Genomic DNA, 18,322 nt, shown 5'->3' with positions numbered 1-18,322 from the left:
TTACTTTTAATGTCATAGTTTATATCTCTAATGCCTGTTTGCCTATGGCTGGACCATGCCACTTGTCGCTCTCCAGGCAGTACAACAGGGAGAGAAAGCACCGAGGCACTGCAGCCTGCAGCAGGATGTGGATCTACATGGCCACCCTGAGAGGCCACAGCCCCAGCCACGATGCAGGAAATTCACTCTCACAACTTTTCAGATCACTTGATGAGAAGTCATCTTAAGCAGCTGCACTCTTCCCAATGTTTGGTAACTGACTGACTCAGCCTGAGCATCTCTTCTCCTCCTTTAAAGATTTATTTCTCCTTTTTTCTCCCAAGAAATCAGGATTTTTTTTTTTTTTGTATACCATATTGTCCATTGCAAGGGCAAAATAAAGGCTGCAGGAAATCTCCTCTACACTCTAGCCTGGACCTGTGAAAAGGGTAAGCACTGCTTCTTCCCTGCAGCTTTTTTGGACACAGCCTTTTCAACTTGCCCCCAACTGGGACATGAATTGGGTTTGGACATGGGTGTCTTAAATCCTCTGGAGCCCCCTAGCCAAAAATAATGAACTTTCAAGATTTCATTTTTGTCTGAGAAGCCACAAACTGCCTACAGAGCTTGCCTTTTTCACTCTCACAACAGCCTGCAGTCTAAGTGATGGCAACTTCTGCCATATCAAGATGTGGTGTGGGAATGATGCAAGGCACACCGTTCTTTCCCCTTCGCACACCACACAAACACACCAAATGTCACAGACTCTGCTGGCTTGGGTCTGACTGCAGTTTAGGGCGGCAGAGGGAAGGGACACAGTCTAGAGCCACAGAAATGTTCCCCCACACTCTTGAAAAGGCAGAGGGATGGGTTTTGGCCTTTCTCACAAACACAACCCAATCCAAAGAACCTTTTTACCCACCAGCAACAGAAGACACTGCAACCCACCACTCCCTCAATGCTTGTGAAATAAAGGTCTGTACCAGCCCCAGACTTTGAGTATGCTTCTAAACTTTAGTTTTCAACACAAAGGAAACAGTTCATTTACGTTTGCTCCTTATTTTTTGATGGGGGAGAGACAGAAGAAACCCACTGACTCCATCTTTTAACAGAGAAAGGAAATGGTTTTAGAAAGCAAATTACCTGAAATCTTTATTTAAAATAAACAGGGAAGTTAACATGTATTCAACTAATTTCAATGCTATAATTGTGTGTCACTGCAAAAGAATTCAAATTTACACTTTAAAGTGCACCATTAATGGATAAGTTCCATTTTTCACCCAGAAATATAGTCAACAGCTTAGAGAAGAAGAAAAAGCCACAAAACAAGAGGTGTCAGAAAGAGGTTAAAAATAAGATTTATTTGCAAATAATTTTGACAATAAACTAGTATCTCTGAGCTGTGCATTTTGGGGACTACAAGTCAGTTCCTTTGTGTTCTGAGATTTCCATTTGCATGCAGTATGGGATACCTCTAGAATTCAAAATGAACTTCGAAGTGTCCTTTTTTGCCTTGCTGTGATGAGTGATTCATTCCACAGGCACACTGTAGGAGAGTCAAAGTCTTTGTAATGAGAAGCTGTCACACAAAACACACAACAAAACCACCTTGGCTTAGAAAGAAAACTCACTTGGGAGCTGTTCCACATTTGTTTAACACAGTGTTAAGCACTTCAAGATTCCCACAAGTACCTGGTGCTGTATGAAAAAATCCCCATGAAACAAAGCCAAAAAACCAAGAAGAGCCCAAAACTCAACACATATCAACATCTATCCCTAAACTTCACCGGTATATTGAAACCTCATATTTCTTTCTGATATACAAATGCACAACACATCTGGTTATGACCCAAGTTCCCTCTCTTGGAAGCTGATGAGGCTGTCTCATGTGAAAAAAAAAAACAAAACCTCAAGATTTAATAATAATAACTGTATATAAATGAGCTCAGGACAAAGGCAATACAAGGTGAGATTTACTTTAATGTCTGACTATGTGAGGGCAACCTCTCAGTCATGGTTAGCATCACAGCAGCAGAAGAGGAAGACAGCAGCATCTTCAGAACATTTCTTCAACTTCTCCCTAACCTTCCTCTCTCTTCCAGACCCTTCATAAAAGCCTGGAAATTTTAATTTTGAAGTCTTAGTTTGAATCAGATTACATTAGAAGTGTATTGTGAAACTCCTACATGATTAAGTTTTGAGCAGACCATAATTAGTATACCTTGCATTAAGACAAAGGTGAAAGGTAACAAAAGGAAATGAGGTAACTAAGAGAGAAAATAAAAGAATCTAACCCACATCTATTTTCAATACAGTTCTAGAAAATATTCATTCTTATAACAAAGAGGAACTTTTTCCTCTTTACAAAGCTCAAAATAATCCCAATATTTGACACCAGAAAAATAATTTTTCTCTCCTCCATACATATAATAACACAAGAAAAAATGTCCAGATGGCATTGTTACCAGTTCAAACCATTAATGAATGCACTAGATCATCCAAATGTAAACAAACATGGTTTATATATATATATATATATATATATATATATATATATATATATATATGCCCAAAAAATCAGAAGTTAATAACTACTGGTGACAACCAGTTCACGTAAGTATTTATGTAAAGTTAGAGATAATAGTAGTCTTCGAAACATTATTTTATTTGGGCTACTTTAGAAAGTCTAAAACAATATTCAACTGGAAGCCCTTCATCTGGGGAACCTTGGCCATTTTTATGAAACAAATAAACTTGGTCATTTTGCATCACCCATTACTGAAAGGATCCTGCAAGCAAGGCCCAGAATCAAGCAATTTCTTCAAGCTGAACACCCTAGCTAACGTCAGACTGCCTCCTGCACAAGCTCAAAACTAAAAAGGAATAAAGATTTCAGAACAAATCTGATATTGGCAAACATTGCCCTGTTCAATCCCAACTCAGCCACATTCAGAGAACAATAAGAGCTTGTGATGGGTAAATTGTAATTCCACTAGGTATGTTCTCCTATTACATAGCTCCAAGGATTCATTCTTCTAAGCCTGGTCTACTGCAGTTATTTGTTGTGTAGTCAAATGTAAATATTATTGAGGTTTATTGACATCTTATTTGGGTCAGGGTTAAGCTGCAGGTGCCAACATCCTGCAACAGCTTGTCCTGGTTTCACCTGGGAGAGAGCTGATTTTCTTCCCAGTAGCTGGTACAGTGGTGCTTCGGATTCAGAATCTGAGTAATGTTGATAACACAGTTGTGTTTTAATGGAAACATGGCTTAGCAACAACTCCATCAAGGCCTTTTCAGATTCTCACCTCACTTTGTAGGGATGCACAGAGCCAGCACTGCTGACCCCAACGACCAATGGGAGGTCCCAGATTATATGGTGTCATGCTCAAAATATCAACTGGTGCAGAAGTTGGCCAAGGGTCACTGCCCAGAAACTGGCTGGGCATCAGTCATCAGGTGGTGGGCAATCATATTGTGCCTCCCTAACTTTATGTATTTTGTCATCATTACTGTTGTTTTTCTTTCTGTTTCTGTCCTATTAAACTGTCTTTATCTCAACATACCAATGTTACTCTTTTCCCTCCAAGTCTTTCCCCCCATCCCACTTGGAAGGGGGATGGGCAGTGGTGGGGTGCAAGTGAATGGCTGTGTGGCATTTAGCTGCCTGCTGGGTTAAACCATAACACAGCCCCTAAAACTCATGGGTTTAGCAGTATTTTCACAAAACAACATCTGCCACATCTCATTAAGATTCCAAAGTCTGGAAAATTCCTATCCTGAAAATCTACTATTTGCTGAGGAAGTATCATACTTACTGATAATTTTAACTAGCTCTGATCATACCATCTTTAATGGCAACACTTCAAAAAGACTCCATGCAGTCCTACAAGTTCTTCTCTCTTACACATTCAGGTCTGATACCTAGAAATGCTCAGAGTTTGTTTTAGGAGAAGTTCTGTACAAGTGATCCAGTTTTTAAATGTCATTAACTGTTTTGGCAGAATAATGTTATATTAAATCTGTAATACACTTGCTAATGTTTATAATCCAATGATTACTTATAAGAAGTATTATTGCATTTTAAGCGTAAAAATATAAGCGGTTCTATAAAGAAAATTAAAATACCATTAATCTAATATTGATAGTCATATAAAATAACTCACAATTATGTAAGTTTCCATATTTAATTACACATTTAAAAATAAGTTATAAAAATAATTAAGCTTCTTTAAAACCCCTAGGATATTTTCTTTTAGGAGTTTTTACTCATATCTACTGATTGTCTAGCATCAGCCACAGCTTCTGGTACTCGAACAGTCATATCATTCATTGATTTCTTCAAGCAGATTTGGCAGCCTAAACGTGATCTGTGGGGAAACAGGACATTATTGTTAGTTCTAGCCCACCAGCAATCTAGCAGCATTTACCCCCTTACATCTCCATCACTCAGCCTTCCCAAACAGACCATGAACTAGGAACAGCCACTCTTGCGCAGGGCCTTAATCCAGCACAGAGTGAACCACGTGCATCAGCACAAAGATCTGTGTGGCAATAGCCAGGATTTACAGTCAGAACAGAGCTCAGCACACTGGAAAGTCCCACAGCTGAGTACTTCCTGCTCACTGAGACAATGCAGGATATGGGTGACCCTTCCCTTTCCAGTGGGTCACTAACAGGTCAGTCCAGTGCAGGGCTTGATCTCCCAAGGGATATCTGGCACCTCTGAAGAGATAAAGGCAATGAATCTGAATGAAAGCCTCAGGAAAAAAAAAAAAAAAAAAAAGCCTAGCCCCTCCATCCAGAGTTCAGTGTTCTCAAACTAAAAAATTCAAGATTGTGTCTTGATAAGCCTAAAATTGGGTCTAAGATAAGCCAGAAAAGTAAGAGTGAAAAAGACAAGAAACGTAGGAAGGAGAAGGATAAAACACTCAAGGCACCAGAGGAGATGTCATCCTTCATTTCTATACCCATCATTCAGCACGAGAAAACCAGATGTTGTACACAAGCAATTAAAACCAGAAGATTTAATACAACTCTGCAGACATCACAAGCTGCTTTTATTGCTGGGATAACTTTAATTCAATGTCTGTGTCTCAGTATTTAAGTATAGAATACTAAAGACATCAGCCAGGATGGGCAATGTTCCATAGCACCAGTCCCTGGCAAGACACTAACTAGCTGATAGCCTGTTTCAAGAATGTCAAGTTCCCACTCTTCTATCCACCTCTCCATATGCATTTATCTGCATTTGCCTTTTAACTCCAAATGTCATTTCCTACTGCTCAAGAGCATAAAATCCTCTTGCAAGTTTTCACATGCAGGTGATATTATCACAGCACTGTAAACAACCCTTACTCCTCACTGTGTTTTTCTCAGTCTTTAACAAGGATGCTCACACTAATTAAAACCTAGCACCAATCACTTTTCCATCATGCTGTTTATCACATCCTCTTACCAGGCAGCTTAATACTTCTTGTTAAAAGATCGGGGGCAGAGGGGGGCAGTTTAACCAATTACTTAACCTTTACAGGGCTTCTGTTTTATGCTGTTGCACCTCAAAATTTAGTAAACAATTTCTAGACCTAAGTAAACTGCATGAACTGTAAGATCTATCTCCATCTCAGTGACTTATATGAATAATAGAAGTAATTTTTAGTTTTTTAATTAGTATGAGTAATACTACTTCTATGGACACATTGGTTTGAAAGATCACAGAATACACCAGGACACCATCTGCAAAGAAACCATCAAGTACACAGACAGCCCATAAAACCTCTAGAGATAACAACGCAAAAGAAACTTGGCTTTTATGTTATCTTTCTCAATTTTATGTGCACCTTCTACATCACTCATTGGCTCAACATGTAGACAAAGTTTCCTGCTGCTGGTGGGTTAGAAACAAAAATATTTGCCTACTTTCTGCAAGCTGTTTCTCATCTTATTTTTTGCTTTTATTATTTTAACTTGCCAGGGTTTGCACTCCCTCATCTTACTACTTTCTACTGTTCTGCAGTTGATCAAAACAATTTCATTTTAACCTAATTAATCCTTCATTTTAAAAAACATGAGCTTTCATGGCAGTTGCTGGCTGAAACTTTCCCAAATAGAGAGTCACTGACAAGAATAAGCTCTATGCTTATACCTATGACAGAGCATAGAAGTACATGTCCATTACACAAATTTACATCAGCACAGGAGTCCAGGTAACCTGCAGCAACTACCAGCCACTTAGAGCTCTGCCTTTCAGAAGAGTCATCCTCTCACATAAATGGAAGGCCATAGGAAGAACATGTGATGCTAGGAAAACCTAACAGAAGTACCAAACACCTTCACAGGGTGCAAAACTTCATTTGGTATGAAGAACTGAGAGGGGAAAATAGAAACATTTAAACAGAGAGCTCTGGCTTGCTGCTGTTTTCCAATTCTTCAGTAAAATCTCCTTGCTTTAAACCTTTACTTAAAAGGTTTAAGTTTATCCAAAGAAAAAAGGTTTTCATTAGATCATATGCCTCCAGAGCTATTTAGGAATTATTTTGGCTCTAAGCCTAAAAGTTACTCTTTATTATGGTAGGTGGCAGGCTTAATAGGCTTACATTTTTTTTTGAAACTGAAAATGGGTTTTTGTGAGACAGGAAAAATGATAAAAGAAGCTACAAGTTTCTCATAGCTTGACTTCTTTGCCTTTCCAATATCACATAAATGTTCAAATTTGGCCGAAGTGAGAAAGTGTCATGTAGAAATTATGAGTATAGGATTCCTTTTACTGATATAAGGAGACAGACAAGTTAATTCAAAGTACTTCTTTGCAGAGACAAACTCTATGCTATACAGACCAGGTATAAAGCCTCTGACATCACTGGAAAGATTCTCAAAAACTTCAATATGCAGTTCTGTTGAAAAACAAAGGAAAGGGCTTGTGAAACCTCATAAGGCACAGCTGCCTACTTTTTGTGTGGGCATGTTCTGTGATAAAGGCTACTTGTGCACCAGCAAGTACAACAGCCCACCAGGAATGGGTCTGTGATGAGGATTAACACCCTAACTAGAAGGTGTGTAGCTGTGTGATGGTGGGGGTGGATGCAGAACAGAGGCTTACTTTAGAGTACCACTAGTTTAATCCTAATGCCTATTAGCAGTCAGAGCACACTTCAGGATCAATTTCTCACAAAAAGGAATCTGGTTTGTGTGCACAAGAATTACTGTGATATGAGTCAAAGCATAACAAGTATGTACACTGACATATCTCTACACTGTTTGTCCTAGAGAAGGCTTAGAGGAAGGATCTTCGCAAACCTTGGTACATAAATACCAGAGAGGTTGGAAAAGGTGGAGTCTGCATCCTTGGATATATTCAAAGCTGTCTGAACATGGTGCTGGGCACCAGATCTAGGTGGGCCTGCTTGAGAGGGGATTGGACCAGTTGACCTCAAGAGGTCCCCTCCAACTTTAACCCTTCTGTGACTCTGAAAAGAATATCTGACCAAAACCTAAAGTACTAACATAAACACTTTAATAAAATACATTAACTAGCTACAGACCAACAAGGGAGTGGAAACAGAAGGGAGGAGAAACAAGAATAAGAAAATCCACACACAGGACAGTGGCAAAGCTTTCGTGGAAGGAACTGGGTTTCCAGTCATACTTTAGCACTAACAATTCTGCACCAGACCCCTCTGAAGACCAAGTACTGACACTTTTCAGTCACAAAAACAATACTGACATCTTTTTAATACTAATTCAGACAAACAATGTTTTAACTTGGCAGTTTTGTTTGTGTAACAAAATCCATCTATTCATCAAAAGCTGATTAAGGTGCTCCAAGAATATGGGACTGCCCCATCTGCAAACCTTTCTTCCCATTCTTTGAAGAAGTAATGTAGGGAAGTGTTCTGTTGCCTTACGTTTCTGTGAGGCCATAAGCCAGGTCCAGCATGTCCATCTCTTCATCAGTAATTGCATCTAGTTGCTCAAATATGTGGTCTTCAAATATTAAATGACAAGTTGAACAGGCTAGTGTTCCTTCACATGCACCTACAGAAAAATAAAAGATAATAGAAAATCCAACTTTGAAACTGCAGCTGAATTTCAGAAGAAATCCTACATGTGTTTGTTTCATACAAGAAGTCTCAGTTGATTAGCAAAATTAATGTTCCATATATTCCCACATTCTTATACCTACTCTGCATTCAACTATTAATAGCATTTCTACAGTTACTATAGCACTAAGATTTACTTAAATGCTAAATAATTAGTTAAAAATGCTACATAATCAGTTTAAAATGCTAAGTAATCAGTTAAAATACTTAACTAATTCCCTTCCCATCATTTAAAGAAAGAATAGCTTTCTACTGTAAGAATGCAAAAGCGGACAATGCTGTCAATCAACACTACTTCATTTATTTCCAGTGTTGATCCTTCTTATCTCTTCCATGGTTTAGAGAAGGTTTTCTCTAGAAGTTCAACAGCAGACACCTGCTACAAAAAAACAATTCCTAAGTACAGGGAGGAGAGATTTTATACTTACTTCTTCTCACTCAACAGAACACTAATTGACAACAACAATGGTAGTCAGGCTAGAGAGAGATGGCCTACATGGATTACAAGGTGTTCCTGTACAAGTCAACAACCTAACAAGTTGCTGGGGCAGAGCAGCACAAGCACTAACTCCACCTACCTGCTACAGCAATTAGGTCACCACAGCACTGTAGAAGTTTGACTATAACAAATTTGTCTCTGTCACTGTATTGGCCTGTGTCTTGGGCTGGCACCAAGTTCTCCACAGTGTTGAAAAAGAAATATGCAACTTCAGGAAGAGTGGGACAGCTAAATACTGTGGAGATTACAAACCTCAGGCTCTGATTTAAATTGATAGAAGAGAATCAGATAACACATTAACCAATCTTCACTTATTTACTTATTTCTAGGGAGAGCAGAAACAAAACGACTGTGACCACATCACCTTTGTAATCATGGAAATAAGAGAAGCAAGGTTGTATGTATAACCACTGCTGTGAAAAGAAATAATCAACCTCATCATTAGACTATGAGAACCACACAGAAAGCACCATGCTGCTTTCTGAACCAAAAGCATGTATTCAAGGTGACCACAACACTGTAATACAACATTTGATTTTTATATTATATCATGTCTTCAAATACACATGAGAAGGCAAAGCTTAAAGTGCCAAATAAAATTTGTCCTATTAGCAGCTTAAGGACCATTTATGTTGGGGAAGTGAGGGAAGGGGTGAGAAGAGAAGGAAAGGACACAGACCAGTCTCTTTGAACAGTGGAAGGTCTTTCCACAACCATAAAACTAGCAATAACAAATTGAGTGCAGCTGAATCACTCAACAGATTTGTAAGCCTTTACACAAAGATATTTCTATTATTGTTAATGCACATGGGATGCCCCCTAGTGATAGAAGTAAATAAGCAGGATTTACATTTTACTTTTCCCTCATACTTCTTTCTAAAGACAGAACATACATTTTTACTACATTATTTCTCTTCCCTAGTACAATGTTTCACGAGCAAGCTGTTATAGAAATGGGACTAGCACACATTGTAATTAAAGACTGTAACAGTATTCCAAATTTTCAGTTTGGCTTCCTTTTATTGACAGCATTGCTTTTTCCCACTTTAGCACAATGCTCTAACACAGCTGATACTGACAAGAGAACATTTACTGCAGAATACAAGCAGACCAGCCAATAGCCTAAATGAGTAATTTAATAAGTGATACATAAAGCTAGTTGCATTACAAACTTTTGAGATAATTTTTCTTCCCCAGACATAAAAAATGTTTCAGATATTAAGTATAGGTTTTAAATCTTACCAAAGATTTTATTACTAGCAGTAAAATTTCTTTGCACTTAACTAACACACACATCAAATTTCAAACTGTGGTACAATACTCTGCTGCTTTTTTTTTTTCCACCACTTGCTTCACGTTATGCATTCAGTTCTGAAAATTGTACTACCACTTTTTGCTTCGGTTCTATTAATTTTTCAGCTCGTGTTTATATAAATACCTTTCCAAGGTATTTAACTGCAATTACCTAATACCTTTGAGCAATGTGGTCTAGTGGATTGAGCAACAAGGGCTGGTGGAAGATACCCATGACAGGGGGGTTTGGAACTGAATCATCTTCAAGGTCCCTTCCACCCCAAACCATCCTAAGATTCTAACTATGGAAAGTGCAAAAGTTTGAAGAAATAGAGAGAAGTTGTAACTTCCTCCTGTTTTGATTTTAAACAGAACTCGTACCAAGTTAGAATTTCGCAAGGTCTCCTTTACCCCAGTTCTTTAATAAGAATTAAACTCCTTGCTCCTCCCTCCTAACTGACATGGATTTGTTTCTTTCACTTTGCACTCCTCTGCTATAGACATGGTGGTGCTACAAAAAGCCTGATAATAAATTGAGACAGTCTGGCACTACAGAAGTAACCAGACTGTTAGAAATACACCAGTTCTGTGCTGCCTCTAGAACAGAACCTTTCAGCTCAGAAGAGGTTTGCAGGTGGCATGTTTCAGACTCCACTTTGACAGCATTCTGTGCATATTCCCCTCTTTAATACTCAAGGCAAGATCACCCCAAGTATTTTTTTAAAACTTGAACCAAAATATTCTATGCACCTGCAGGAGGAAAAAAAGAGGAGAAAACCCCAGTGAAGTACAGCTAGGATTTATATATAAAAAATTAATTTACAGTTGGATTCAATGGTCTTGAGGGTCTTTGCAATCAAAATGATACTATAAATATTTATGCATAAAGAGAAACAATTTCTAGACACTGAATAAAATATTCAGTGAATCTACTTACCAAAACCATCTATGTCTAGATTATTGTCAACAACAACATCCAGCAGTGAATCCCCAGGTTTTCCCTTGGCTGTTAGTTTGTCACCATCACGGTTTATGAAATGAACAGTTATTTTCTCTTCTGAGCTGAAAAAGAAAATTATATAATACAATTAAAGAATTCTAGACTTTTTTAGCACTTTAGAATTGATTGAATACTACTAAAATAATAGTTGATACTACTACTATCGCCTCCAAGAAATATAAATCTAAGTTATTGCCTTTAAAAGCTGTAACAGGTACAGGCTTTTACTGCTGTACATTGAACAAAGACCATGAAAAAAAAAGAAAGAAAAAAAAAAAGCCTTGGTGTTTGTTTTGTCACCACAAGCTATATGGGATCCAGATGTTTTGCCTTTCACCAAAGACAGTTTATTTTAGGCACAATATTTGTATTTTTAATAAATAAACAAGCTTATTTTAAATGCTTCTCTCATCACCTTTCTGTGTACTCTTGCTTTGGATTTATGAATTTTCTGCTGTTCTCATAATTATCATTTAAGATAGATTCTAAATTTTCCCATTTCCGCTTAGAGTTTTAGATATTTTACTTTACTGGTTCCAAAATTTAATTCTTCTCTCTTCCCACAAATGGAAATAGTCCAATAACATTCTGCTGTTTTTAGGCACAGATTCTCCGAGGAGTTCATCTTGTAAATATTAATTCTAGTGAAGTACAAGGTTTTTACACTGGTTTCAAGGAAAAAAGGTTTTATATTTTTTTGCCTTTTCTTTCCAGACAATTGTTTATTTAAGAAAAAATTCACTTGCAGTCTGCACAAAAAATTCTTAAGATTAAAGCTTTTAACATTTAAAAATTGATTTTTTGCATTCTATATTATTTTATTTCACACACAAATTAAAGGAAAGCTTTAAATATATGAATAACAAACAGTAATTGAACAGTATGTTCAATTTTAAACAGATTCTTTTTTTTCCTACAGCAAGCAAGCAAAACAAAAACTTGTTGGATGGACAGTGAAGAAATCTACCAAGAGATGACAGATAAAAATAGAACAACTAAAAAGCTAATTCAAAAATTTATGTTTCAATGTGAAATCCATGTTTAAGAACCACATGCTTCATATTACCCATACTCTTCTTAACTGTGGGCTTTGAGTGATCTATGTCATATGAAAAATATGCAAACTTGAAAATCAAGTCACCCCTGGAAAAATCTAACCTGTACATCTGAATATTAAAGAAAAAAAATCTGAAAGTGACCATGCTGAAAAATCAGTGAACAAATTATTTTTGTAACTGGCTGTTAAAGAATGTGGTTTTAGCAATCTGAGTCCTGGCTTGTTATGAAACAACAAATGTTTGTTGCCATAGACTTCATACACTTGCCAGAACTCTTAGGTTCTATTGGCTCCAGTGTGCTCCGTGATGATTCATTATGATGTCATGTTCAATTCTTTTCCTATCATCCCTCAGTCCACTCTCTAGAAGGCAGGCACAAGCTACAATTAACTATAAATTCACTCCAAAACTATAATTGATAAAGAAAGGTTGACCTTGCTGACCTGCAGAATGCAATGGAAGCGCATACTATAAAAAACCTCAGAAATCTTGAAGATACATCTTTACAAAATATGATTTATGTTGCACAGTTACCTGTGATATCCAAGGACCACCAGCAAACCATTCTGTGGGGTTTAAGAAACCACTCTGCTTTTCATTTTATTCCTCAGCTATGTTAACACCTCCCACAGCAGAACCAAGGAAACAAGCACCCACTTAGATAAACTAGCACAAAATTCACCACCTCCTTTGAGAGTTTAAGACAGATGGGTTTGACTGCATCTGGAAAGGTACAGATTTACATTCTGAGAGCCAAAGCTAATGTCTGACAGTGTAATTTTAAACTGCCTCAAAAAGCCCTTCCAGAGCTCAAAGCACACTCTCCTTTGCTGAAATATTTCTGTCAACATGACAAAAGCAATGCTGACAGGAGACACAATGCAATATGTTCTTACATTTCTGGGTATGCTCTGCCCGAGGTATAGACATGGCAAGTATGAAGTATTTATTCCAATATCCTAAACATATGCTTTAGTGTAGGATTAGGCACTCACAAGTACCATGGACCAAACAGTAAGATGTCTGGGCATCCATTAGAGCCCTACAACTTCTGTAAATGACAAGTGAACTCCCTCCCAGTTTTCAAAACACACTTGAAACTGTCTTCAGCTGTGTTTACACTTGAATCTGATAGAACACCACAGTGTCAGAAGAGGAACAGTCCCACCCTCGTTCCTTTGTTCCTCGTCTCTCCAGTGCTCACACTGTCCTACAGTAACCTCAGCTTGGGAATGCACTGGCTGAAAGCCAAGGTCAATAACCCTACAGATGTCAGAACCAGCAGAGTCAGATCTGACCCTCAGATGAAATTTACACCAGTTTAGAATGGCTGTGTTACTGCAACTTTATGCTACAATAACACAATCTAAGTTTCATGATCAGATGAAACCAATCTGTTTACAGTATAAAAATCTGGGTTTGAGTGATCACCACTCCAAATCACCCTGCCATCATCCTTACACCAGTATTACCACAAGTCAACTCCTTTCCTAATGTGGATGAAAATCAACCACAAAAACAAAGTAGACTCAACTGGACAAGAAAGCAAAATTGACAAAAGTGCCACTGCCCACAACAAAAACAAGGAAACAGCAGTGGGATCCCCTTGTCATAGGGGCAATCTGATATTTGCTTCAGCCAGTTGAGGACCTGCACTGCGGCTGCGTGCATCTCATGGTGTGGCATGCAGCATGGGGACAGACAGAAATATCACCACCAGGTCACTGACTTTTGGTAAAAACTGACAGAGTCATTAATCTTTTGACAGGACCTAATCCACCCTTACTTATAACTGAAACTAAAATTTATTTATTTGTGTAAAGTTAGCTATAGATTTCTTAAGTCTTTCAGTAGATCTGTTTTTTTGCTATTGCCACCTTCTATCACTCTTCACTTAGCCAAAATATTTAAAACATCTCTGCTGCTTTACTCAGTGAAAATACTTTCAGAAGTGTGTGTATGCAATAATCAGACTACTCAGACATTCAAAACACACACTAAGCCAATCTTCTCAATGACTGGGGGATACCATTAAAAAATATTAAAATCTCACCTGCATGAAACAATATTTAGGCTTTATAAATGTCAAATAACATGGGTTTTGTCTACCCAGACATTGTTTGCATCAAGACAAACAACTATCCAAATACCAACATGCTGCAAACCAGTCACAGGCGATTAAGACAAAACATGAGCCAGGTCCACGCAAGTATGAATAGCCTCGGGATTATCAGGAAAAACACAATTTATTTTGTGTTATCCGCAAGAAGCATAAATATCCCAATTGATGCTCAGATAAATTCTTTTCACCAGATGTAAAATACAAATAACTTCTTCACATGGTTGCCACAGTACTATCTGCATTTTCTATCAAGCTTCACAAGGATACCCTAAATTAGGCATACTGCAAAGGCACAGAGGCAACATACTGCTGTTTGTTGTCCCTCTCATGCAAATAATAGTAAATACTACAAAAATCTTGACAACTGCTTCTTCCCCCTTAAAAGAATTATCCTTTTGACTCTTCAGCTATTACTTCCAAGTTAAGAATCACTTCTTACATTCCTCCAAACAAAACATAACTTTAATCTGGTATTGCATATGGTGAGACCAGCTCTGTTATTCTCAGATATTTTAAATAAACAGCAAATCCAATAGCCCTAACTGCCTGAGGATTTCCATGAATTAAACTATAATACAAGCCTCAATCAACAGAAGTTATTCATCTGACCTAATCTTTAAAGTATGCAATTATTATGCTGTGCACCAAAAACATTGCACAAATAACCAGACTGGTATAAAAGAATTCTGAAATAACTACTGTTCACCATGAAATTAAAAGGAAGGATAAGGGATAAAAAAGGAGCAAGAGAAAGGAGGAAATGGAAATGTAAACATAATGCCTGATGCTCCACTGAAACCCTTGGAAACCTCTGCTCACAGGGACCACCTCAGGTAATGTTTTGTATAGTGATGTCTTCATCCTCTAGACACAAATACAGCTAATTTTACACACATAAACAATTATATATCTTTTTACTGAAATAAGGTCAGGAACTGGGTCTCAAATATGATACCCAGAGAAAGTAACTTATGCATAAATGGAGAAAACAATAATATACAAGAACTTTCCTTTTCTCCCAACTCACTCAGCCAGGTTATGACACTGAGTATATAAACAACATTGGAAACACTTGTTTGCATAAGCTTTTTTGCTGATGTACTTGCAAAATGAATGTAAATAAATTCCATTCTGTATTCAGCCTGTTTGTGAAAGACATGAGAGGATTACAGGCCTTACATTACCATTAGATAAAGAAATACTTTGCCTTTATAGGATTATTTTCAAAATTATTTTAATATATTTTAAAAAACTTGTCAACATATTACATCTTTATTTTTTGCAATTAAAAGCTGAAAAATAGGGACCTCTAAATCAAATAACCAGCAGCAGGATCCCTCAGAGAAAGAGATCTGACTAGCAATTTACTCATCTCATATGGTAGTCCTAGGCTAGAAAAGTTAAGTCTCTCTCTCTCAATATTAAAAGTATCTGCTAGAACAAAGGCAAAGATCACCTACAAGGGAGCTCAAAAGTGAACTATTGAGACAGCTTTGATGTCAATGGCACTATCCCAATCTTCTGGAAACAGGCCAGGCTACGCCCCTGATGCTGGGCTGCTGATTGTGAGTCCTGTTACAAGTCTAGGAAACTTCTCTGGCAACCAAGTACATCAGGCTTTTAAAACTTCTGCTTTTTAAATACTGAAAGTTAGCTGTAGACTCTGACCGATCTTTGACTATACAAACTACAAGCCAGAGGGCAGTGCATAAACAATCTGTGACTACCTGTAATAAGCATCTAAACTACAGCTGTGGACTGTGTAATATTAAATGCCCACAGATGCAATACATTCTGAAATACCTACTCATACATACAGGTTAGGAGAGGAGGAGCTCTGTACATTTAGATCGGACCACAGAATCAATTAGGTTGGAAAAGACCTCTGAGATCATCAAGTCCAAGCTATTACCAAACATGACCATGTCACATAAATCATGGCACTAAGTGTCACATCCTCTCCTTCCATGAAGAAAGATGCAAAAGTGCTCTTCAGTACAGAAAAACTATACCAAAGGCAAAAGACACTAAGTATTAGGAGCTCTCTGATATGTGCTGTATTTCTACCACAAGCCCAGACAGATTTCACGTGAAAAAACAAAAACAAAACCCAAAAAAAAAAAAAAAAAAAAAAAAAAAAAAAAAAAAAACCACAAAAAAAAACAACAACTGCAACTTCAGTAAGGTCATAACCTCTTAGAAAACCAGACTATGCACCAGGAACGCTGGTTTAGCATTCCATAATGTTACAAGCCATGCCCAACGCGGTTCCGGGTCACACCGACCCTGAGCCTCACCGCGCTGGTGCGGGGCCTCGCCGGAGCCAGCCCGCAGCGCCGGCACAGCCCTGCGGGGTGCAGCTCAGTGGAGGGGCTCTCCGAGAGCGCTTCGGTGCCACCGCCAAGTAGCCGGTGAGGGGCGGAGGGGGCCGGCACCGTCAGGGGCACGGCGGGAAGGTCATCCCGCACCAGCCCGGCACGGGCGGCCCGTGCCACACGCAGCCGCTAGCCCCGGCTGCCCGCGGCGCCGAGACCCGGCCCGACTCCTCCGCAGGCAGCCGCCCCGGGGAGCCCGCCCGGCGCCTCACGGCCGTGACTGCCTTACCTGAGCACCGCCCGGGCAGACAGGCTGAACGGCCGCGCTGCCCTCCCGGCAGCGGCAGCGCTGCTGCAGCCCGGCCTCGGCCCGGCTGCCGGCGAGGTGGAGAAGAGCCAGCGGCGGGAGGAAGCGGCGGCGGCCCGGAAGAGCCGCGCCGGCCCCGGGGCGGCCATGGCGGTGGGACGGGAGCGCTGAGCTCGGCGGGGGTAAAGTCCCGCCGCTTACGCCCGCAGCGCGCGCGGCGGCGATTCTCGCAGCCGTTTACGCAGCGCGCGGCCCGCCCCCGCCGGCGCGACCGCGGGGTTACGCAAAGTGCGCGGCAGCGCGCGGAGGGGCGGAGCTGGCGCGAGGGCCGCCCTCCCCGTGCTGCCCTCCGGTGCCCTGCGGTGCCCTCAGGTGCCCTCGTGCCGCACCGGCCCCGCCCCAGATCCAAGCGCTGGCTCTCCCCTTCCCGGGAGAGCGAGAGCCCGACACGTGCCCCGTCCCTCTGCCCGGCTGGGTCCACGAGGGGTTTCTCGTCACAGCAAGGACTCGGTGCTGACACGCGGTGGAGTCACCCAAAGGGTCGTCGCTGCTTCCCAAATGCTCCTTTGGGAGACCTGGCCCGTGGGGGAGTGCGCTCCAGCTGCAGGCTGGGCAAGTGGTCGATGCTACTTGGAACTCTCGTGAAATATCTTATAATAATGTGGAACTCCCGGGGAAATGGAGCTGGCAGCTGGAGAGTCTGAGCCGGCCGTCTCTGCTGTCCAGGAAGGACAATGGAGAAATTCCCAGTTCCCCATTATGTTTCTTACGACAGAGGATCCAACCTCTAAAACACAGGCATCAGCAAATGGACAGCAGTGCTGCTGTCAGAAGGTCTAGCAGGGGGCAAACATTCATGGTGCATGGCTCAAGTACCAATATGTGCCGCAGGAAATTTTCAAACTTCCTGAGCAATCACAAACTGCACATGCAGGCATAACTTATCTTTGGTAGTTTTGATCAGATGGTTGTGTAGATACCCTTCATTCTACCACGCCCTGACTGGAGAGTTCTGAGTGAATCAGGAAGAAATACAACAACTACTTTGAAACAGTTCTTTCAAACGGGAAGGGAAATGAATGGGGAAAAGGAGGAGGGGATGACACCTCTGATACACTTGAGGTTGCAAAGATTATTCTTGATGCCTTATAATTTTGTTGCATCAGAACAAGATTGAAGAGGGAGATAATATACTGTATAACTTGAACGCCTGTGTTTTCTTTAAGGAGAAGAGTGGGTTCTGGTGAAAATGTCCTCCTGGAATTTTCAAGAGCCTCCAAACTGTCTGTCCATAAACCAAGTGATCCATAAACCACACTGATCTCATTTTCATTGGGTTTCACTCTTTTGTACCACAAGAGAATGTGTCTGTGAATAATGCAGTTTATTTCAATGCTGTCATTATAGCATGGGGTTATAGATGCATAATTTTAAGGCAGTATACAGCTAAATGCGTACAGTTTCGGCTGAATGTCTAATATTGTAAAGCCAAAAGAGCACATCACGTAATCTAGTTTGACTTTAACCAGAAGGGTGCTCATTGTAAATTAATGGTTAATGCAGGAAATGAGCCTGAAAGGGACTCTCTCTACCTTCTAATGTAAACCTTTGCTGTCACATTCAACTCAAGCAACTAAATAAAGAAGTATT

General features: G+C 39.8%; 1 protein-coding gene across 1 annotated transcript; it reads right to left on the bottom strand.

The window, feature by feature from the left end:
• Nucleotides 1–1,314: 1,314 nt before the first annotated feature.
• On the bottom strand, nucleotides 1,315–16,904 carry FDX1 (ferredoxin 1). Its single transcript, XM_053936050.1, has 4 exons — nucleotides 16,655–16,904; nucleotides 10,808–10,932; nucleotides 7,884–8,013; nucleotides 1,315–4,349 (listed from the first exon to the last, which is right to left on the bottom strand). Exons 1-4 carry the CDS (start codon nucleotides 16,819–16,821, stop codon nucleotides 4,235–4,237), a joined length of 537 nt encoding a protein of 178 aa, XP_053792025.1. The 5' UTR covers nucleotides 16,822–16,904; the 3' UTR covers nucleotides 1,315–4,234.
• Nucleotides 16,905–18,322: the final 1,418 nt, after the last annotated feature.

Source organism: Vidua chalybeata, chromosome 2 (genome assembly GCF_026979565.1).
Source record: "Vidua chalybeata isolate OUT-0048 chromosome 2, bVidCha1 merged haplotype, whole genome shotgun sequence".
Lineage (NCBI taxonomy): Eukaryota > Metazoa > Chordata > Aves > Passeriformes > Viduidae > Vidua > Vidua chalybeata.
Note: the sequence above shows the minus strand (reverse complement) of the source record. Positions and strands in the feature narration are given on the sequence as shown.